This window comes from Mycteria americana, chromosome 1 (genome assembly GCF_035582795.1).
Source record: "Mycteria americana isolate JAX WOST 10 ecotype Jacksonville Zoo and Gardens chromosome 1, USCA_MyAme_1.0, whole genome shotgun sequence".
Lineage (NCBI taxonomy): Eukaryota > Metazoa > Chordata > Aves > Ciconiiformes > Ciconiidae > Mycteria > Mycteria americana.
Window position 1 is genome coordinate 26,413,320 of NC_134365.1, and position 22,977 is coordinate 26,436,296.

General features: G+C 40.5%; 1 protein-coding gene across 3 annotated transcripts in view; it reads right to left on the bottom strand.

The window, feature by feature from the left end:
* Positions 1 to 22,977, bottom strand: part of CPED1 (cadherin like and PC-esterase domain containing 1) — a 156,654-nt gene that overhangs the window by 75,010 nt on the left and 58,667 nt on the right. For 2 of the 3 annotated variants that reach the window (XM_075493246.1, XM_075493264.1), the window contains exons 8-16: positions 14,785 to 14,927; positions 13,408 to 13,480; positions 11,591 to 11,758; positions 10,467 to 10,571; positions 9,384 to 9,553; positions 7,301 to 7,360; positions 4,365 to 4,432; positions 3,989 to 4,033; positions 1,838 to 2,024 (exon numbers count right to left, since the gene is read on the bottom strand). In XM_075493246.1, the coding sequence (XP_075349361.1) occupies positions 1,838 to 2,024; positions 3,989 to 4,033; positions 4,365 to 4,432; positions 7,301 to 7,360; positions 9,384 to 9,553; positions 10,467 to 10,571; positions 11,591 to 11,758; positions 13,408 to 13,480; positions 14,785 to 14,927 (1,019 nt within the window). The remainder of the gene's footprint in view (positions 1 to 1,837; positions 2,025 to 3,988; positions 4,034 to 4,364; positions 4,433 to 7,300; positions 7,361 to 9,383; positions 9,554 to 10,466; positions 10,572 to 11,590; positions 11,759 to 13,407; positions 13,481 to 14,784; positions 14,928 to 22,977) is intronic. The other variant, XM_075493254.1, reaches the window with a different exon arrangement.

Consider the following 22,977-nt stretch of genomic DNA (forward strand, 5'->3'; position numbering starts at 1 on the left):
AAAGCCAAAACTGTGCCAGGGATCATAGTAGCAATTAAACATCATGGATGATTGTGGGTCAGTGCTCAAACCTGATGTTTAGTGATGACTTTGCTCTCTCCCCTATCCTCCAGCTTTATACTTCTCTAAAAGATCAGATAAGCTGGGACTCTTGCTGTTGACAAGATGACCCACTTAGTGGATGAGGGAAAGGCTGTGGATGTTGTCTTCCTAGACTTTAGTAAACCCTTTGACACTGTTTCCCACAGCATTCTCCTGGAGAAACTGGTTGTTCATGGCTTGGACAGGCCTACGCTTCATTGAGTAAAAAACTGGCTGTATGGTCAGGCCCAAAGAGTGGTGGTGAATGGAGTTAAATCCAGTTGGCGGCCGGTCACAAGTGGTGTTCCCCAGGGCTCAGTCTTGGGGCCAGTTCTGTTTAATATCTTTATCCATGATCTGGACAAGGGGATTGAGTGCACCCTCAGTAAGTTTGCAGACGACACCAAGTTGGGTGGGAGTGTTGATCTGCTGGAGGGTAGGAAGGCTCTGCAGAGGGACCTGGACAGGCTGGATCGATGGGCCAAGGCCAATTGTATGAGGTTCAACAAGGTCTCAGCAACCCCATGCAAAACTACAGGCTTGGGGAAGAGTGGCTAGAAAGCTACCTGGCAGAAAAGGACCTGGGGGTGTTGGTTGACAGGTGGCTGAATATTAACCAGCAGTGTGCCCAGGTGGCCAAGAAGTCCAATAGCATCCTGGCTTGTATCAGAAATAGTGTGACCAGCAGGACTAGGGAAGTGATCATGCCCCTGTACTCAGCACTGGTGAGGCCGCACCTCGAATACTGTGTTCAGTTTTGGGCCCCCCACTACCATAGAGACATTGAGGTGCTGGAGCAAGTCCACAGAAGAGCAACAAAGCTGGGGAAGGGTCTGGAGCAGAAGTCTTATGAGGAGTGGCTGGGGGAACTGGGGTTGTGTAGCCTGGAGAAAAGGAGGCTGAGGGGAGACCTTATTGCTCTCTAGAACTCCCTGAAAGAAGGTTGTAGTGAGGTGGGTGTCGATCTCTTTTCCCAAGTAACAAGCAATAGAATGAGACGAAATGGCCTCGGGTTGTGCCAGGGGAGGTTTAGATTGGATATTAGGAAAGCTTTCTTTACTGAAAGGGTTGTCCAGCATTGGAACAGGCTGCCCAGGGAAGTGGTTGAGTCACCATCCCTGGAGGTATTTAAAAGACGTGCAGATGTGGCACTTAGGGACATGGCAGTGTTAGGTTAACAGTTGGACTTGATGATCTTAAGGGTCTTTTCCAACCTAAATGATTCTGTGATTCTATGAAAATCCCTTATAATACAATTCTGATGAAAATGGATCATTCTGAAGGAGTAAACTTGAACTTATTTCTTCTTTTCATCCCAGCTGCCCTACTCTGACCCACGTAAGCAGACTGCTGGATGAGGGACCAAGCCCAGCAGGGCAGTAGCTTAGGCCACAGTGCAAAATCAAGGCCTGGATACGAAAGCTCAAATTCTTTGCTGTCTACTGTGTGCAGTGTAATGATGGTCTGTTCCCAGCAAGCTTTGATGCTGTCAGTGACTAGAGAAGCTGGGGCACATGCTAGCAACGGTGCACTCTGTAAAGCTAGGGTTGATTATGGCTTGAGAACATATTACCATTGCCTTCAGGACATTGACAAATAAATACAAATTTCTGTGTGTTGAACTGCCTCTGACTTTCCTGTGACTGATCTATAGATATTCTGTGCTTTTGGAAACACAAACCAATTCTGTAATATTCTGACATATTTCCAAAGTTAAGGACACTTAGTTTTTACACTCATGTTTTGTCGCTCATACCTTGGCCCTTTCTTCTCGTCAAGGTGTACTTGGCATTGACAGTTAGAGGGTTCTGCTCCTATCTTCACCGTCACCATGTCAAATGGGACTTCTGCATAGTATTCTTTGATCTTTGGGTTAAACTGAGGATTCAAGTCCAGCTGTGGACTGGTGAAGATCTGCCTGATATGAGACAGGGTATCTTTATCTGTTCCAAGAAGGTATCAAAGAAAAAACTGTGAAATGTATGAACATTTTTAAGTAACATGCAACTTCTGGCAGATTGATAACATGTACAGTTGCAAGATTTTTAATGCCTGGTCACTCTGATACTGATAATCCTACTGCAAGGTATTAATGGAGTTTGTATTGGCACTTGAGAGAAATTTTTAGACCCTGGAGGGATTTTAATTATTCAGTGCCCAATGACTCTAGTCAGAGTCACAAAACTCAAAGTCTGAGTAAGCCTTTGAAAATGCAAGGATTAGGTCTGGGAGATCCTGTCTCCAGTTGGTTAACTGAAACTTAAAGAAGAGTTAGGCCAAAATTCATAACCTACTTAGGTACCAGCTTGTGTACAGGGTTTATGTACATGTGTAATTGCCAATAAAAATCAAAATAAGTTAGACATACTCTTACTGTTCATAAGAACAAGTCACATGGAGATATCTGGACCCACGGGGTCATTTGCAGTACAGCTGGAAGAATGTTTTATTAAAATTCCTAAATCAACAAATTCCAGCTCCTTCCCTGTGTATGAAATCTCCACAATCAAATCCTATTTGCTCAAATATATCCTTTATTTTTTAGTGTTTGCCAAATGACTCAAGAGAATAATTATTTGCTGGCAACCCACTTATGACAAATATTTTAATCCAACCTATTGGATTCGGATTTACAGTATAATTACACATTCAAAACTTGCTTTCCACATATATTCTCTAGTATGTGTTTAAAACTGGGTAGTTCAGAAAATATTCCAGCCAGAAAACTCTTTTACTGTATTATCTGAAAAATCTTGTGGCTTAATTCATGGCTTAAAAGGATCATAAAGGATGCAAGCAGTTCTATGTGGGCCTTTTCTACCTCGAAATATCTGCCTTGAGAAACAAAACAGGGCAATTTCAGCACTCTCTTGCATGGATTAAAATGTAAAGGAAGTTATTCCAGTGGAAGAGCAGAATTTGGGCTAGATTTGTAGAGGAATAGAGGCTTATAAGTGGACACACAGAAGGTATTTCAAAAAATCCTACAGACGAGTATGAACAGTTCTCCAGATACTGTATGTCTTACCTAGAAAGGTTATCTCACTGCTAGCTTAAAAATGAGGAGGAATTTTCAAAATCAAATAAATTGAGGTATTTTCAAAATAAAATGTCATGCAATTGGAATGGTGATACCAGTCAGCCAGCACAGGAGCATTTCTGGCCTCTGGCTGACACAGAGGAGTTCCTGGAGGCACCATGAGATCAGTAACAGAGGGGAAATGAGGCTCAGTGGGTAGAAAGGCCTTTCCACCACAGAGCAATTGTTTCACGTTTATAAAGTGACCCCTCAGATAATGTGTCAATGAGGAAGGCAGCAGAAAGCATTGCTAAATAAAATATAACCAAAGATAAATATACTTTAAATCTTTACATATCTTTAAATATTATTAATACTAAATGTAAATATGTATTAATTTTTAATCATTTATTAATATTTAAATACCTATTAATATTAATATTATTAAATATTATTTAAATAAACAAACAGATATTTTGGAAAAACTCATCTCTTAAAACGCCACCATTGAAGACTGGCCTTATAGAAGGCTGATTAAACTCCATACAAGTTTAAAGGTTATTCCACATGAACAAATGTATGCTAAAGTTCTTGGAAATAAGGGGCAAAAGTCTACTGAAGTGCAGCATGGGATCAATGAGTGCTGGAATACTCACATTAATATGTACACATAGCAATGTTTAACTTTGTGCTTGAGGCTTATTTAACATAATAGGCCTATTTTTGATTGACTTATAAACATTCTTGCTACTTAAAAATCCTTTTTTTTTTTTACATAACAGCCCACAGGCACTCCATTCACTGAAAGGTTATGCAGAAAAAAACAATAAATTTGTTCAAGTAATCTCTCTTCTTCGCCCTTAGTAGTCTAGAAAGACCTTGACTTACCATAACTGCATTGTCTTTCTTTAGTCTTACTGGAATAATGCAGTGCTGAAAGAGAAATAAACAATTAATAATTTTCTGCTCTAAGCCTGATTCACAATCCTATAGGAGAAGGAACTCTCATTGTGTTAATTATAAAAAATACAGTGTACTTGTATTCATTTCAGTGTGAGATCTTTGCTTTAGGCTCATGAACACTGCTCGTGGGCTCAGCAGAACAACTTAGACAGATAAGGAAGAAATTGGTCTTTTATATGTAGTAAGCCAAGACCTTCCAGCTGGAATGCAAAACAATGTAATCTAAATCATACATGTTATCAGAAGCAGTACAAATAGGAAAAATATATCATATATAAAAGACCTTACTCTGATCCCTTACCTTCATGTTTCTTCCTGAAGTCAGGAGGAACATTCTGCTTAGGACTCACATTTTCTTGAGAGGAATTCCTGTCAATTCAATAGCAGACATATTTCTACATGAATGGAAGGAACAGAAACCATGGAACATTTTTCAAAAATTTCTATATGGCAACACAGGGCACATGGTATTTTAATATTCTCCATGCAAAGATGAAGCTTCTGGATTCATGTTCCCAGCATTAACAATATTACCTGAATGAACATGACAGAAAACACAGATTCCATAATAAATGGTAGCATATAACATGAAAAAAGAAAACCAGAAATAAATTTCAAAATGTAGCTGAATTGCTGGGAAAAGGAAGAATAGCCAAGAATTAGCAAAGAATAAAATAACCCAAACCATACATCTTAACTGTATGATGCTTTTTTGTTTGTATTTGAGGTTAAAGTTAGACTTTGTTCAAAAAGAATTAAATATAAATGAAGGCCTGTGTCAAGGTGAATATCTGCACTGACGTTAGCCTTATTTCATATATTCATATATGATTCATATAATGCAACATCTATGTGTCTTGATTTTTTTGCTAATTCAAAACAAATCACATGATCAACATCCAGAGTATATATATAAATCCTCGTGAAAAAAGACAAGTCAATTGCAACAATTCATTAACATGGTAGTGGTGCCCATATTGCTAACTCCACTGATTTTTTTCTTTCATATAGCATTTTGGGAGCATAGTAGAAGAAAGACAGTAGGCTTCTCTCCAGTCCATATACTGGACCTCTGGCTGATAAGACCTTTTCAGAGGTCCATTAGCATTTCTTTAAACTTTCACATTTTTTACTCCCAGTGTTTTCCGTAGAAGGAAAGAAGCAGCTGGCAGATCTGTGTGTGTCTGTGTGTGCATGAACATGTAGTTTTGAGCTTGCAGTGTCTAGACACCGCCCTAATTTCACACACGTTCATGACCTCCTTCAAAGGAGGCACTTAACAAACTATTAGAGAGTTTGTTTTCCAGGTTATAAGTCATTTTGCACCCCTCTTCTGCTTGCCAAGGTATGGCTAACACCTGTCAAATACGTTTTTTCTCTCTGCTGTTCCTTTTTGCATTGCCCAGTACCAAACCCTATTGTAAGGTGAAAACAAGATGTGTTAACTCTATAAAATGCCCAACTTTTGTTTAGCCAGAGGCCACCTCAGGAGTGTGACAGCCACCACCAGTGCAAGGCCCCAGCTCCCAAAGGAACTGCATGACCTGCACGTGTCAATTCTGTAAAGAGATTGCAATTATCATAATAAAACATTAAGAGACATATAATAACTCAATCTAATTACAGCAGGGTATCAAAATGTAATATTTAGAAATGACATTACAGAAAGCTACTCAGATTACTGTATTTATCTCTGCTGAAGACTCGACTTTTTAATCATCAGCACCATCAAGTTTTCTTTTGCCCAAGCTCCGTGAAGCCAGCAGGACTGAGGAACGATGCAGTTATGAAGCTCCTCCTCAGGCAGGGAGCAGCTGAGATCCTGGACTCTGCAGAGTCCTTTCCTTCACATGCTGTTACTCAAGAAGGGACCTTCATCTGTATTGGCAGCCCCCTATTTACTTAGTATCTTGGAGGAGCTATCAAGCGCAGATGTGCGCATTGCCCACACACTTGCAATTAGCTCTAATGAAACTAATGACTTTATGTCAGGTACCTTAGGTGAGTGAATGCTTGTGAATGTACCTTTTGAGAGATCCCCACTGTGTACATCACAAACTATTGGCAGTGAACCTGTCCTTTAGAAACCTCTCTGATTCAGCAAATGAAAAAGCGAAAGGATTGACAGCAACAATAGTAATGTAGCTCTGATGGTCTAAGCAATCAGAGACATAAGCAATGAAGGATGTATAGAAATAGATAATATCTTTCATAAGATCAAAACATAAAAAGGAAAAACTCTGGTCACTTCTGGGGCCACTGATGGATGTGTTAGTTGTGGATGGTGCAATTTTTAATGGGTCATAAAGTCAATGTTGAGACCATATTTCAGTACTCAGTAGAGTTATTAATTTTATTTCTTGAGATGATGTTTTGTAGGTCTCTCTTGAAAATGAGGAGCCACTGGAGGTAATTTTGTGAAACATGATCACTAGTGATTTTTTTCTGTTTGATTAACTGGCAGTGTGAGCTCTCTGTTTTGAAGGGTGTTTGCTTGGCTTCAGTCACAGAGTTTCCAGGAGGGCATTTGGTTCACCAAATGAAGTATCTTGTGCTGATCTTCAAAAGAGAAATACAAAATTGCACACACAAGAGTGGGATTGGTTTCCTGGCACTTAATCCCAACTGTCTCTCTCCTTCCCTCCTTCCCTCTGTTTCTCATTCTTCCCATTGCAGATCAGTGATCTTATCCCAGGCTTCCTTGCTGTTGTCTTCTTCTGCTTCATAGTCCAAACTATGTTTGTTTCTCAAACTGCCCAGGTGATGAGCATGACCAAGTTAAACTCCAAGGAATTATTTTCAACCCAAATTCAGTTTGAGGGCTGCTGCTTCTATTTTGACCTAACAAAGGGCTTGCATATGGGAAGCTAGTAACACTTTTCCAAATACAGCAGTTGATTTCTTAAAAGCATTTTCAACTTTATTGACCTGCTTAGGCTTTTGTCTTATGCAAATACAAAAGGGTTAGCTTTTCTCACTAATCTGATTTGGCCATGCTACTCTGCTGTCTGACACAGCCAAACATACTTGCCACAGTACTTCATAGCCCCTGTTCTAAAAGAAAGTAATGATGTATGCTTTAGTCATATCACAAGTTGAAACTGCATAGAGTTGAAAAACAGTGCACAAACAATGCAGAAAATTTATTTCAGTGCACATGTTCGGTAGTACCACTCCATCACTTTCAAAGAACTTTGTCATATGTTATACCAATACATCTGAGATGGTCATTCTCACCTAGGCTGTAACCATTTCATTATAGTTTGAGATGAGTTTCTAGAGTTCTTCTTGCTTCTCCTGTAGAAGGAATTCAGAGAGTTCACTAATACCATATAAGGTTTCAATACTAGTCATGTAGATGAAATGGGTTAAGAAAAGTACACCAGGAAACTTCTTTAAATCCTGTCTCCATCCTATGGATGGATTCATGATCAGTGAACAGCATAACTGTACAAGACATAGGTCAGAAGTTATTTTTCCCATAAGTATCCATGCTTATCTGGTTGGACAGTCAGCTATGCAAATCACTGGATTTTGTAAATGGAAATACCAGTTTTGCATAGTCAGAGAAATAAGAACTCTTAAATAGATCAACTGAACAACCTGGCCTTAACTGAAGAAATTCAGGAAAAGTGTTCTGCTATACAAACTCATCAAAGCTGGGAATCTCAAAAAAGACTAATCAAAGCTCAATGAAAATGCATACCTGAGTTATTTGGGGAGTAAGCTCTACTAAGTTCTTTCTTCCTTGCAGTTAAGTATAATTACATGCATGCATCACCATCACATGCATGTAGCTATAGGAGTGGAAGATTATGATTTAGCAATGTCAAAACACATGGTTTTATATACAGTGAATGAACAGAATGGCATTATTAGCTTAGCCATTGCAGAAAAATACAGTGCAAAGAAGTAGATTGGCCTATACCCTGGAGAAAGGTCATGGTACTTCTACATATTTATACACATACAATAATGTTCAGCTTGAAGAAAAAAAAGAGGCCAAGGGGCTTGCTCAAAGTGAGTGGCACAGCCTAGATTAGAACAGAAAGCTGCTAAAGGTTGGTATGCTTTGATATGCAAACCTAAATATTTTGGCAAAAGGGCGAGGGCTTACACTTGAATGCAAGCAGCTGCATCTTTGAGTTACTTTTCATGGAGTGGCCTGCAGTAACAACAATAATACTTAGCACATTCATGGAACTGTGTATTTTCAAAACACTAATAAACAGTTACCTAGCACAGTGGTAAAGTATAAGCTCCACTTTATAGCTAAGCAAACAAAGATACACATGACTATTGACTTGCTGAAACCACGCTCCATTCAATGAGGAAAAAAATTAAACCTTAAGAAATCTTACATGTGCCTTATATAGTCACTATGGCATTGTACAAGCAAAATGTACAAAATAATGTCATATGCACATTTTACTTGAGACTCAGTGGAATGGAGCACACACATTTTCTAATGTGTCTCTGTTCCCAAGCCCTTGTTTGCAAAATAATACATGCCTGTAGTCAGCAAAGAAGTATGGCATACAAGTGTATGAAACATCATTAGACAGGACAGAATGAGCACAGAAAACATTTTTTTTACAAATTTTATACTAAACATACAGTATACCACAACTTTTCTCCTTCCCTCCATTCATTCCTTACTCCCTCTTTTCTTTCCTCCCTGTCTTCTTTCCTCTCTTCCTTCCCTTCTCCCTTCCTCCCTCCTTATGAAAGTTAAAATCTCTTGCCAGAAGCTCCGTGGATCCAACCTTGTCATTACAATATTATTCCAGCTTTTCAAAACCAGTTAAAATTAGGATCTCAGAGTATGGTGCTCTTTGACCTGTCTCTTGTTGGACAGAAAACTTAGAGCCACTCAAAGTTATTAGTCCCTTTTGGAAAATTCTTCACCTGCAATTTTATATTTTCTTTACAGTTTTGCTTCTAATTGGTGAATAAATTAAAAGACGGTCTTAACCCTGGCAAGCGCTCCTAATTTTGAGTTTACAGTTGTTCAGAAACAACCTACCTAATTCACTTCATATTTCTTAGAAAAAATTTTACTATAGCTTAAATTAAGTTTTTAACCCAGAGTCCTCTGTATTAGAAATGGGCAAAACTGTCCTATATAGAAACCTAGCTGCAACTCTAATGGCAGAATGGCTGACAGTGTACCATGATGGGATGATGGATCTTCATCACAACTGCTGTAAATTCACCTACATCTACTGAAGGATTAAGTTTTATGGTGCTCACTGTCGCTACTGCAATTAATATCATCTGAGAAACTACTCCTGAACATATCATGCAATAGCTATCTTACCATTCTGAAAGATTTGTATGTGCCTCTTTAGTCATGAACTGGAATTGTTCAAGTAAACTGGAAAGCAACCAATGCAGTGTCAGGACCGAACCAAGCCGCCTCATTGGGTCTACCATGTGATAAAGGTCACGCAGTAAAGTTTGAATCCTGGGTGCAGCAGAAGGGAAGAGCTGAGAAGAGAGACACTGATTAGAGACTACATGTTATAATATTTGTAAAATGCAAAGAAGTGAGAAATGATCAGAAGACGGTGTATATAGCATATGGATGGCTTTATATTTTGCTCTTTCCCACACGTGTAGAAAATGACTGTCTTGCCCAGCCTTGCAAATCAGGATTACTAGTACGGACATGGAAGTCTATCTCCTTTGCCTCTGATTCGACTTCCAGATCTATTCAGCTCAATCCCTCTTCAGAAAGTCTCATCAGTCTCCAACCCTGATACTCATCCAGGAGGTCTAGAAGAAATCCTGATATCATGCAGACTGTCTGAACAACAGTTACAGTTGCAGATCTTTTATTTCCCCAGTAGTCATCCTTTCCCTCATTAACTGCCATGCCTATTCACAGCCACTGACTGTTATTCCTCCATCTCTATTTTTCTCCAAAAATGAACTCACTTGAAGGGTGAAGAAGAAGACATATTACATATTCCACCTGCTTTTTTTGCCACTTTTTCATCTATATCTATTCTCTGGTCATGATCTCAGTGTTGTGCTGTCTCCAGTTCTTCCATTCACACCTGGTTTGCTTCATTATAATTCTATTTTCTTACCAATGCATTAGTCATTTACGTAATTTTCCTCTTTTTCCTTTCATTCTATTTTCTGGTCCCTGTTTCTGCTTTAGCTGTCCTTTTCAATAAATCCTCAACTCAAATTTGCTGTTTTATGTCTTTATCTCCTTTAATTTAAATTCCAAAAATCCTTCAAAATAAAATCAGGGTAACCTCTATCTCCCTGCTTCCCTGTCCATGAAGCCTAATGCATGTGCCAGAGACAGCAAAGAATGATAATGAAGGAGAAATGTTAAGAGATTTACATCCAATATGTATCCAATACAACAAAACCCTGTTTATTTTACCAGCTCAAATTGTCCAAGACTCTTCAGCTCCTTTATGAAAGTAATCATTGAATTTATCTCTTCTAAAGACAAACATTGCTCATCTTCTTTGCGGTAAGTTCCATCCTATGAAGGAAAGGGCAGCATATTCTGGTGAAATCACATGGAAAGCAATGTGCTTTCATTACACCCCAATCCCTTTGGTGATCAAAAGGACAAGTTACAGCAGCTCTCAACTTGCCCTAACCTCATCCGAAGTCATGTCAAGCCAGCTCCTTGATAACTCTTCCCATTTCTCAGTCTAGAATAGAGTAGACTGTGCATTAGCTTTGTGCAGAAAAGAACCCATAGAAACTACCATGGGAAGAGACTGCATAAAGTATGGACAATGAAGTGGATAGTTTGAAATGTGGTCTGGTCTCCTATGCAAAACAGACTTAGGTAATCGTATCGTATGTGTGCATATGTCTGCAGCTTCCTACTTCATCCTGTCATAAATTTAGAACCTATGACCCTGTTTTCGTCACACCTGCCTGAGAGGCAGAAGTCGCAAGGATAATGTAGTCCCTGTAAATCCTGCAAGCAGGGGGCTCCTCAGAAATGCCCCTTTACAAGTGCCCAGACTGAGAGAAATACTGCTAAAGGAGTTCCCAGATTGTCAGAAATAGATTCCACAAGTGATGCAAACTTTATACAGATCCTATAAACGCAAAAAATTGTAATTGGATCTTGCATTCAGAATAAGACACAAAGTTGTAGGAAAGAAAATTTAATTCTGATGCTCATTAATCTACTTTTTTGAGTTAATCAGTTCTAGGTTTATGAAAACACACAAACCTGTATATTAAAAAAACCATTGAAAAAAATGGTGGGGAAATTACTTTGTTAAAGTTTTAAATCTATCTTTAAAGTGCTGTACTTTGGGGAATGATATAATTTGAGAGTGGAATTTTTATTAAAGAAAATTTGATTGTTCAATATAATTACAGTTTTATTCATGATTTCCCCAGAATTCAGTAACAGATAGTTTTGATTAAATAAATCCTTCATTCTGTAAGTTGGCACCAACAATTTCAGAAAGGCATACAATTTACAATGAAATATTTTCAAATAGTCAATAATAAGAAAAAGGTGGCATGAACTACCTTGCTGACAGTTGATCCATATATTTTTTGTAAAGCTTCTATGAAACTGGATGTTGAGGATTCATTAGATAAGAGAAATTTAAAAGTATCTTCAAAAAGAAATTCTTTGAAAGTTTGGTCCTGAATATTTGATTCATCCTCATCTTGAAAGTCAAAGTTTTCATGCACCTGTTGAAAAACAATATAAGAATATATAGTTTGAATATCAAGTCCAGTCTTCTCATAAGCACATATAGCAAACTGGAAGTATTTATATAAAAAGGTCATAATAACACTAATAAAACAGACAGGATTATAATATAGCAAATACGGTACCACATTTTCTGTCAGAACTACACAACACAATGTTTGCTGACCTCCAGCGGAGAGAGTACAATATTGCATTCTCATGTGAGAGCTTTTTTTTCGTGTTTGATTTGAAATTTGATAAAAGAAATAAAATGTCAGCTTATATTGTAACACAGTTCTCTCAGGTATTTAGGAGTTACTACATATGAAGGTATAAATTTTAAAATATATAAACACAGTGAACAAACTCATGTTTATAAAATATGAATAAATTAGTATTTTAGCATAAACACAAATATAACTTCAAGCTGCATGGGGTGTGTGCATACTACAGCTTCCAAGGGATACTATTCAAAGTCAAATGTCATAGTAATTATCAACTATTATTTTTAGAGTAATTTGAATTTTCATACGAAACTATTAAACACTACTGATTTACTGTACATTTATGGATTATGGCTGATGGTTGAGACTGCTATACAGGCAGGTAGACATTATGTTTTATGTTTAGTTTTTTAAGCAACTCCTGGGATAATTTTTTTACAGCCTTGTTTACAATTATTAAATTGTTATGACATGTCACATTTCTTAGACTAGCTAAAAAAGTCTTGTCGGACTAATTAAGGATATTGTCTTAACGGATTTTCTAACTTGTGCAAACTTTCTTTCATACGTCCATTTTTCCTTTGTGTTTAAAGGATCTTTGTTTTGTGGAGGATGGAGAGATTGACTGCACTGTTGTTACTAGAAACTTGAACAGGTTTTAACCGAGGATGAATTTTACAAGTGTTCTCCTGTAATTTCCCAGGATATATTTACTAACATTTTTTTTTGCCTTTTGTGTATCATCAATATGGACAAAGATTTTACATACCTAGGTATATACATATTCGTATGTATATACAGGGGTAATGAGAAGCAGCAGGAAAGCAGTACAATTTTTGTTTCTGGCCAGGCTGCTCTGAGGCAGAAGTGGTACAAGACAGGCACAGGCAGTTTATGCCACAGGTCACATTTCTGTGGTTTTGAGGGCCTTGAGGACCATCCAGGCAGAAGGCAGCACAGTGGAGGTCAAAGCAGGTGATGAGTTGAAGAAGTACAATTCAATTCTTCAGTGCTTCAATACGAGTTAAAGCTCTTTAAAGAGCTTTAACTCGTATTAAAAGCCTGTTGTGGTATTTTAACTTCCTCCCTTCCTCTTTGTTCTGGCACAGTTAATACCTAATTCTACTTGCATGCAATGCTTCCTATGGATTTTGTTTAGCTGATATTCAGTTGGGGTGATAATCCCGTAATGCTAAATTGGAAAGGTTTGCACACTTCAATGGCATGGTGAACTTCATGACAGGAACTCTGTCCCTTAAAAACTGGTTTCTCCCATAGCAACTCTCCACTGTTGGGCAAAATTAATATTAATGTACTTGGACATTTCTCAGATGTTTGAGGGCAACTGTCAGAGAGGGTTCCCCGCTGTGTTCTTTTCGGTGTAAGTATTTTGGGTCAAGCAATAATTTCTGTAATTTTCTCACCTCAAGAACTACTGGGTATATGGAGGTGCGGAATCCAATGTCAAAGGTTAGCATTTGAAAACATTGTCTGCATCTGAAATACAATATAACAGGAATCAGATTCAGTGAGAAATACTGTTGTGAAATATATGCTACAATGACATACACAGAGGTCCAGAGAACATACACAAGAACATACACACATAAGTCAAGAGAAACCATGCGATACAGACTAAATAAAATTTCTAAGAAGAGCCAGCAGCATTAAACATAGATAGAGTCAGATTGTGAGCTGATGAAAACAGTGCTATATTAAAGAGTATTTATATGGTTGACTTTTAAACCAGTCAGGGAGGTGAACTACATCATTGGAGGAGGAAATGCCTTTTGATGAGAATGAGGTCCTGCAGAGGCTTTGAAGACATTTGGAGGGCAATAGACGGTGAAACTCTCTGGTCTCATTGAAGCCCGAGTTGTGCTGCAGCCATGGGGGCGTTTGAAAGCATGGGCCAGGAGCTCTAGGCAAGTCTTGGGTTTCATAAACAAGAGATATCCATCCCATTGGTAAAAAAATGTTAGAGTTTGGACCACTGTCAAAACAGCTCCATCCCTGTTACACTCCTCCCCTCCTCGCTACCCTTTCCACTCACAATGTAAGCTTTATTCCCAACTTGCATAAGTCAAATAATGAGCTTTATATTACTGCTACTAAAACACCTGGGTTCTCAACTAGCTTTACAAAACATATAAATGTAATAAATAGTTACTTATTTACTATTTAGCATAAAAATGTCAGGGATGTGACATAACATATATAGAACAAATATTAATTTTAATTAATAAAAATATTGCATAATAAATGTTGATTTATGTGTAAGAACGGTAACACTCAAATAGAAGTGATTACAGTGATTTGACACCCACAGAAAAGTGACTGTTGCTGCCTAGATATATTTCATAAGGTACATTTCATAAAGTATTCTACAGTGTCTCTTGTTCAGATTGCCTGCTGCAGCCAGCTCTGAACTGTCTGGGCTACTCTAGCTTTAAATATTTGACATATGACAGAGGGCTCACTGAAGGGAAACACAGCTTTATGTATGTTAGGACTAGCTCAATTGTGAGTGATTTCTGTTCATTTGTACTGCCTGAAACACTTCATCAGAACACAGCATCTGGTCCTAGGTGTTCATCATAACCTTTTCGCAAACTGGAAATACTGTGGATATTGAAGATTTTTACTCCCTAAATGCAGCACATCCTCACTTTATTCTATAAGGAAGTATGAAATAGAGGGGATTTTGTTATTTTAGGAGTCATGTACCCTCTACAATTTTTGTTCTGTTCTAAGGAGCCATCTTGACAATAGCATAGCAATGACCACTGCAAGTCACTTACTGGTTGAACGAATTTGGTCCTGAGGCAGATGATTCACTGAAGACCTCAGTTATAAGTAGAAGTTTGCTTATAGCTTCCTTCATGTTATTGAAGGCTTGTTGGGGAGAACTGTTTCTGAAGAATATCTCAAAAAACCTTTGCAGCTGTGAAAAAGATTACACATATTTGTTAACATTTACAGTAAAGCAGTGCTTAAGATCATAAATTAAAAGGTTGGTAGCAGGAAAAATTGCCTTAGAATGTAAACTTCAGTTCTTATTCATTTGCACAGTAAAGAAGAGGCATGAAAAGCTCCATGCAGCATACTAGTAGAGAAGGACTCTTTTTTTACAAATAAGTATATAAGAAACAAACTCTATATTAATGGTTTTAAAAAATATTGCTCACAGCCTAAGCTTACTTTGATAAAACCTTTTGCTGTCAACTGGTTCTAGCCAACAGAAACCACAAACACTTATTTCTTCAGCAGTAGGTAATAGCACACTCAAAGTAAAAGCTTTTTCTCTTGTTCACATACTGTGCCAAGGGCTATCCCACTTGACCTTGACTAGGAATCCTTACCCCAGGTTAATAAGCTTTAAACAGAATATAGAAGAGAGATGTTGAAAAAATGATCAGCCACTGCAGCCTGTGTTTTGACTGGACTCTTGCACATCCTGAGGATTTTAGACTTATGAATCCTCCTGGTGGCATATTCTCTGGCCTGCATAATGCTGTCCTCTCGGTTTCTGTCATCACTCGTGAGAATTCACCCGTCTCATCACTTCAGACAGTGATTCAGCAAAACAACTGGAGCAACACAGTGAAGAGTGGGACACAGGCAGGTTTTGTTGCATCAGTTTCCTTTGTGCTAAAAAAGCGGCTGCCTTTGAACCACATTATCACACTGCACAGAACCCAATTCATGTCTGAACTGTGTAAAACTATTAGAAAATTTAGTAGCACTATATTACCAGATACATTTTTACCAGATACATTTATATAGTATAAAAGTACTGTCTTCAGAGATAAAGCACATAAAGTATACACAGAACATGTTTTGTATTGATATTCAGAAAAGAAAAAAAATCTGATTATTTCTAAGAATTTCTCTACTAAATTGACTTAGAAATGCAATTATATATTTTCTATTATCACCTATCCTACATGACCCATGAGGGTAACATGACTGAAGCACGCAGGCTTCTGTAGACAACCCCACTGGGGACTGATGTGGTTGGCATCTCTCTAGCTGCCTTTGACTACAGTCATGACCAAGTATTCATTGCAGGTGGGTTAACAAAGCTTGGCCTTTAGCAGAAGTCTGTAACAAGGCTTAATATGATATTTTGGGTCTAAAGCATGATCACAGAATCACAGAACCACAGAATGGCTGAGGCTGGCAGGGACCTCTGGAGGTCATCTTGTCCAAACCCCTGCTCAAACAGGGCTACCTAGAGCCAGTTACACAGGACTATGTCCAGACAGTTTTTGAATGTCTCCAAGGCTGGAGACTCCACAACCTTCCTGGGCAACCTGTGCCAGTGCTCAGTCACCCTCACAGCAAAAAAGTGTTTCCTGATGTTCAGATGGAACCTTCTGCCTTTCAGTTTGTGCCCATTGCCTGTTGTCCTGACACTGGGCACCACTGAAAAGAGCCTGGCTCTGCCTTCTTTACAGCCTCTGTTCAGATATTCACAGACATTGATGAGATCCCCCTGAGCCTTCTCTTCTCCAGGCTAAACAGTCCCATCTCTCTCAGCCTTTCCTCATATGTGAGATGCTCCAGTCCCTTAATGATTTTAGTGCCCCTTTGCTGGACTCTCTCCAGTAGTTCCACATCTATGGGTAAGGGGGTCCAGGAAGGCTGGACATTCTTTAAGGAGGAAATCCTAAAGGCACAAGAGCAGGCTGTCCCCAGGTGCCGAAAGACGAGCCGGCGGGGAAGAAGACCGGCCTGGCTGACTAGAGAGCTCTGGCTCGAACTCAGGAGAAAGAGGAGAGTCTATGACCTCTGGAAGAAGGGGCAGGCAACTCAGGAGGACTACACAGGTGTAGCGAGGTTGTGCAGGGAGAAAATTAGAAGGGCCAAAGCTGAGCTAGAGCTCAGTCTGGCTGCTGCTATAAAAGACAACAAAAAACACTTCTTCAAATACATTAGCAGCAAAAGGAGAGGTAAGGAGAATCTCCAGCCCCTAGTAGATGGGGGAGGAAACACAGTGACCAAGGATGAAGAAAAGGCTGAGGTACTTAATGCCTTCTTTGCCTCAGTCTTTATTAGCAGGGCCGACTGTTCTATGGGTACCCAGCCCCTGGAGTTGGAAGATAGGGATGGGGACCAGAATGGAGCCCCCATAATCCAGGGGGAAATGGTGAGTGACCTGCTGCACCACTTAGACACTCACAAGTCTATGGGGCCTGATGAGATCCACCCGAGAGTGTTGAAGGAACTGGCAGAAGAGCTCACCAAGCCCCTTTCCATCATTTACCAGCAGTCCTGGCTAACTGGGGAAGTCCCTGCTGACTGGAGATTAGCGAATGTGACACCCATCTTCAAGAATGGCCGGAAGGAGGACCCGGGGAACTACAGGCCTCTCAGCCTGACCTCGGTGCCGGGGAAGCTGGTGGAGCAGATCATCCTGAGTGCTATAACACGGCATGTAGAGAATAACCAAGGGATCAAGCCCAGCCAGCATGGGTTCAGGAAAGGCAGGTCCTGCTTGACCAACCTGATCTCCTTCTATGACAAGGTGACCCGCCTAGTGGATGAGGGAAAGGCTGTGGATGTTGTCTATCTAGACTTCAGTAAAGCCTTTGACATGGTCTCCCACGGCATTCTGGAGAAATTGGCTGCTCATGGCTTGGACGGTGTACTCTTCGCTGGGTAAAGAACTGGCTGGACGGCCGGGCCCAAAGAGTGGTGGTGAATGGAGTTTACTCCGGTTGGCGGCCAGTCACAAGCGGTGTTCCCCAGGGCTCGGTGTTGGGGCCAGTTCTGTTTAACATCTTTATCAATGATCTGGACGAAGGGATCGAGTGTACTCTCAGTAAGTTTGCAGACGACACCAAGTTGTGTGGGAGTGTTGATCTGCTGGAGGGTAGGCAGGCTCTGCAGAGGGACCTGGACAGGCTGGATCAATGGGCCGAGGTCAATTGTATGAGGTGTAACAAGGCCAAGTGCCAGGTCCTGCACTTGGGCCACAGCAACCCCATGCAACGCTACAGGCTTGGGGAAGAGTGGCTGGAAAGCTGCCTGGCAGAGAAGGACCTGGGGGTGTTGGTTGACAGCCGCCTGAATATGAGCCAGCAGTGTGCCCAGGCGGCCAAGAAAGCCAATGGCATCCTGGCTTGTATCAAAAATAGTGTGGCCAGCAGGACTAGAGAAGTGATTGTGCCCCTGTACTCAGCACTGGTGAGGCCGCACCTCGAATGCTGTGTTCAGTTTTGGGCCCCCCACTACAAGAGGGATATTGAGGTACTGGAGCGGGTGCAGAGAAGGGCAACGAAGCTGGTGAAGGGTCTGGAGCAGAAGTCTTATGAGGAGCGGCTGAGGGAACTGGGGTTGTTTAGCCTGGAGAAAAGGAGGCTGAGGGGAGGCCTTATCGCTCTCTTCAACTACCTGAAAGGAGGTTGTAGAGAGGTGGGGGTCGGTCTCTTCTCCCAGGTAACAAGTGATAGGACAAGAGGAAATGGCCTCAAGTTGTGCCAGGGGAGGTTTAGACTGGATATTAGGAAATTTTTCTTCACCAAGAGGGTTATCAAGCATTGGAACAGGCTGCCCAGGGAAGTGGTTGAGTCGCCATCCCTGGAGGTATTTAAAGGACGTTTGGATGAGGTGCTTAGAGACATGGTGTAGTGGTGGTTTTGGCAGCGTTAGGTTTATGGTTGGACTCGATGATCTTAAAGGTCTTTTCCAACCTATATGATTCTGTGATTCTGTGATTCTGTGATCCCTCTTGTACTGGGGAGTCCAGGACTGGACACAGCACTCCAGGTATGGCCTTACAAGTGCTGAGTAGAGGGGAAGGATCACCTGCCTCAACCTGCTGGCAACAATCCTCCTAATGCAGCCCAGGATACCATTAGCCTTCTTTGCCAAAAGAGCACATTGCTGGCTCATGGCCAACTTGCTGTCCATCAAGACCCCCCAGGTCCTTTTCTGCAAAGCTGCTTTCCAACTGGTCAGCATGTACTGGCACATGGGGTTGTTCCTCCCTAGGTGCAGGACTTTGCACTTCCCCTTGTTGAATTCCATGAGGTTCCCGTCAGCCCATTTCTCCAGCTTGTCGAGGTCCCTCTGGATGACAGCACAGCCCTTTGGTGTATCATCCACTCCTCCCGGCTTTGTGTCATTAGAGGGTACACTCTGTCCCATCACCCAGACATTTAATGAAGATGATGAACAGGAATGGACCCAGTAGGGATCCCTGGGGTACGCTGCTAGTTACTGATGATGCTTTATGATGCATTCACTGTGCTGACACCAGATCTCCTTACAATATACTTCTGTGCACTCTAATCCACAGAATTTTCTAGACAGTGTTGGAGCCTTCCCTTGTGAGCATGAATACTGCCAAGCATGCTGGTCTGCATGGATGAATGGCTTTCAGTTTCTTCAGGCAGCATATTGCAGTTAAATGTAATAAACATTTTCTACTTTCCTCTAAAAAAAAATCCTGTGTCATTGCCTACAGCCAGCCGTGGGAAATATTTGAGTATGCAGCTAATGCTGATCCTCCTTTGCTTTTTGCTCTCTTCAGTTCCAGTAACTCCATTCTGTTGTGCTGGTAAATAACTGGTAGGTAGGAAGTTGGTTAGCCTGTCTTGCTGTTCTTATCACCTCTGGTTTTATCCTAACAAGAGGTTCCCTTCCCAAGCTTTACTAAAAGAAATGTGTCCCATGCACAGATCTGGACTGAAGGTTTGCAATGCCTGGGACTCTTTCTCCTGTTTCTGATAAAGCTGTTTGAAATGCCAGTAGGAAAAAAATGGCAACAGTATATAGGACTAAAGTTATAAGATTAAACCTCTGACTGCCAGGAAATTGCAAAGTAAAGGTTGCACATATAGCTTCAACTCTGCCCTTTGGATATTTGCATCATGTTGAAATCTTGAATTACATCACACTGTATTTTTATTCTGTAGAAAGTTTTCCATGTGTACTGCAATTCCATGAGTCTCTAGGGCAAAAGAGCCCCGGAACTTCTAATTAGAAAGAGATTATGCAAATCCTCAGATCACACTCCATTTCATTGCCACAACAGGCTGAGATGGAGTCTGTGCTTCCCAAAGTCTAAGATCACCAAAGCTGCGTTTCTCCCACAGAACAGTACAAAAATTAAGAACAAGAAGCTTCACAGTTTTCAAATCAGTTCTGATTTAGATTCATCTCTGAGTGCAATTGTCCCATTTCAGTTCCTTGTTCAGGCCAAAACCAGTTAATTAAACTGTTCATGTGAAATAAAAAATTTAAAATGAAGACTCATCTCACCAAGGTGGGACTCTTCAGCAAGGCCTGTTGTGACAGGACAAGGAGCAATGGTTTTAAACTAAGGGAGAGCAGACTTAGACTGGATTTAAGACAGAAATTTTTTACAATGAGGGTGGTGCGGCACTGGCACAGGTTGCCCAGAGAGGTAGTGGAGGCCCCATCCCTGGAAACATTCAAGGTCAGGTTGGATGGGGCTCTGAGCAACCCGATCTAGTTAAAGATGTCCTGCTCTTACAGGGGGGTTGGACTAGATGACCTGTAAAGGTCCCTTCCAATCCAAAGCATTCTATGATTCTATGACTACGTGGTGGTTCTTCAGCTGACTTTGACAACTATTTCCAGCATCTCTGCCAGATCCTGGACATCACTCACATTCCTGCTACACTGGCTTGCAACTTTTCTCTAATTTCCTAAATCTACAGTGGGTATTGAGGGGCTAAGCAAGAAGCCCTGTTGTTTTGCTGCACAGGGAAGATAAGGAGTTGCAGAATTTTCCAAAGAGAGGTGGGGATTATTGGAAGGAAGGGAAAGCAGTACAGAAAATGCCCATTAGCTCGTTTGCTCCTCACCATAAATCAATCCCTAAGCACCTCAACACAAAAGATACACAATGCATATATTTCTAGTCAGGATTGATGAAAGACAGGCTGATTTGCCCTATTTGCACTCACAGCATGCTGTTGGCTGTAATAGCAAACTGTTTCCAACACAACGAGCATTAAAATAAAACTGGCTTTTCCAAGGAACTGCATTTTAGTTACAGCCCGCCTTAGCCAGACTAGAAAAGAAACAGTGCTCAACAGGTCCTCATCAGGGGATATCAGGTTTTAGGACAATGTTTATTCTAAGCCAGTGGCTGAAAATAAATATTTAGTCAGTCTGTTTTATGACCAATAGAGACAAGAGACGAATACTTTAGGTAAAATTCCGATTCATGAAAAAAATCCTATTTAAACCAGTTCAGGTTAGGTTTGACTCCTATGGATTCTACAGGATTCTCAGCAACTGGTAGGGAAAATCTAGAGTATATGGATTAGGGGTGATAAAGTGTGAAAACCTGCGGCAACCTCAGGTTCTTCTGAGTGTGTCCAACAAAGATCTATAAATATCTGTGTTCAACTGCAAAATATTAAAGTTGCTGAGTTGAAGGATACTTCATCTGATCACCGCTGATGCTTGTTCTCCCACCTTCAGAGGAAACAGACTACCTGTCCAGCAAGATTCAATCTCGTTATTGGTTGAACGTGATTAAAAGCAGCATTGAATAGTAAAAAAGAGGACAGAATGGGAAAAACTGGTGGCAATCACAGGAATTTAGTCTGGGAGAAAGCTGACCTCTGGCTGGCAAATTTTTAAGCAGGGGAATAGGGATTAAATTTTAGTAGGTTGTAAAACTTAATGCAGACATGCACAAATACTTTGTACAATGACACCATTGTGTACAGAATCGCAAGACTTCTCAGGAGCTTGAAGACATTCATCCACATGCTGGATGCATAGTTGGAGGTATGTTCCACATATTTATGTAATGCCTTTCAGAAAGTGTGTAAATGCAGTCAAATTACACGGATCAAGCACACATTTTCTCTAAAGGCAGAATGAAATAAAAATATCCTTAAGATTAATTTTAACTCATTGACCTTTTGCTTACTGACAACTACTTTTGCTTTAGGATAAGCCATTGGAAAAAAAAAGATTTGGCTAACTCTATATTAATTTTACAATGCTTTTTCTCTACCCGCTTTGACATCCACTTTTTAAAACCTGCAGTCATTAAAATAAGGTTTATGATCTCAGTGACATGGATTCCTTTGGCTCCTCAAAAATACACTGGACCGTGAGTTAAAGGCCTGACACACTGAAAAAAAGCAATTTAATTGACAAAGGAATTCCGATTTGCAAGCTTCATGCACAGACTCATGGACATTCAAGGAGAGTGGAAGAGTGTGTGCCATCCGCAGGGCTGGATGCTATGGTGACTGACTGAAATAATTCCCTTGAGAGGATTTTCCTCTGGCAATTTTTCTGCAAATGAATTTCTTAGAAGAGATGCCGGGACAGCCTGGGGCAGCTAGCAGAATGCTCAGCTGAGGATTTCCCTGCAAAAGGGTATAAATTGATTTAGACAGCCATCTCCCAGCCCCTTCTCCCTCCACCCCTTGTTTTAAGGGGCCTGTTCAGAGTGCGTTGAGCAGCAGACACAGCCAGACACTGCGTGCACTGGGTGTTGTACACCAACACTCCACAGAAGATGTAAAGTAATTTTACTGTAATACAAAAAAAAAGAGTAGTGACTCTTCTGGAATTGCCTTCTAGCTCAGTCCTAGCACAGTCTTCCCTCCTGACGAGATGAGAAAGATTTTCCTTGACTAACCTTAGGAATGGAAATAAAGGCAAACTTAAAATGCCTACCTTCACTGCATTGATTAGCATTCTGTTGATTGTAATAGGTGTTCAGAGGCACAGCTCACGTGAAGACAATTCCCTCAGGTGTCAAAATCTGTAGAGGAATCCCACCCTACAAGACTACATGGCTTATGTCTATGTACAAGCTGAACGTCGCGGTTCCTTTTAGACCTCGCTGCAGAATCACAGATGCTTCAAGAGCATGATTTATGCCATCCTAAGGTAGACATCTCAAAACGGTGACACTAATTGCAATCTAAAACTGCTTTATTCCTCCACTGACTGTACAGGGAATCTAAATGAGACACGGAAGACAG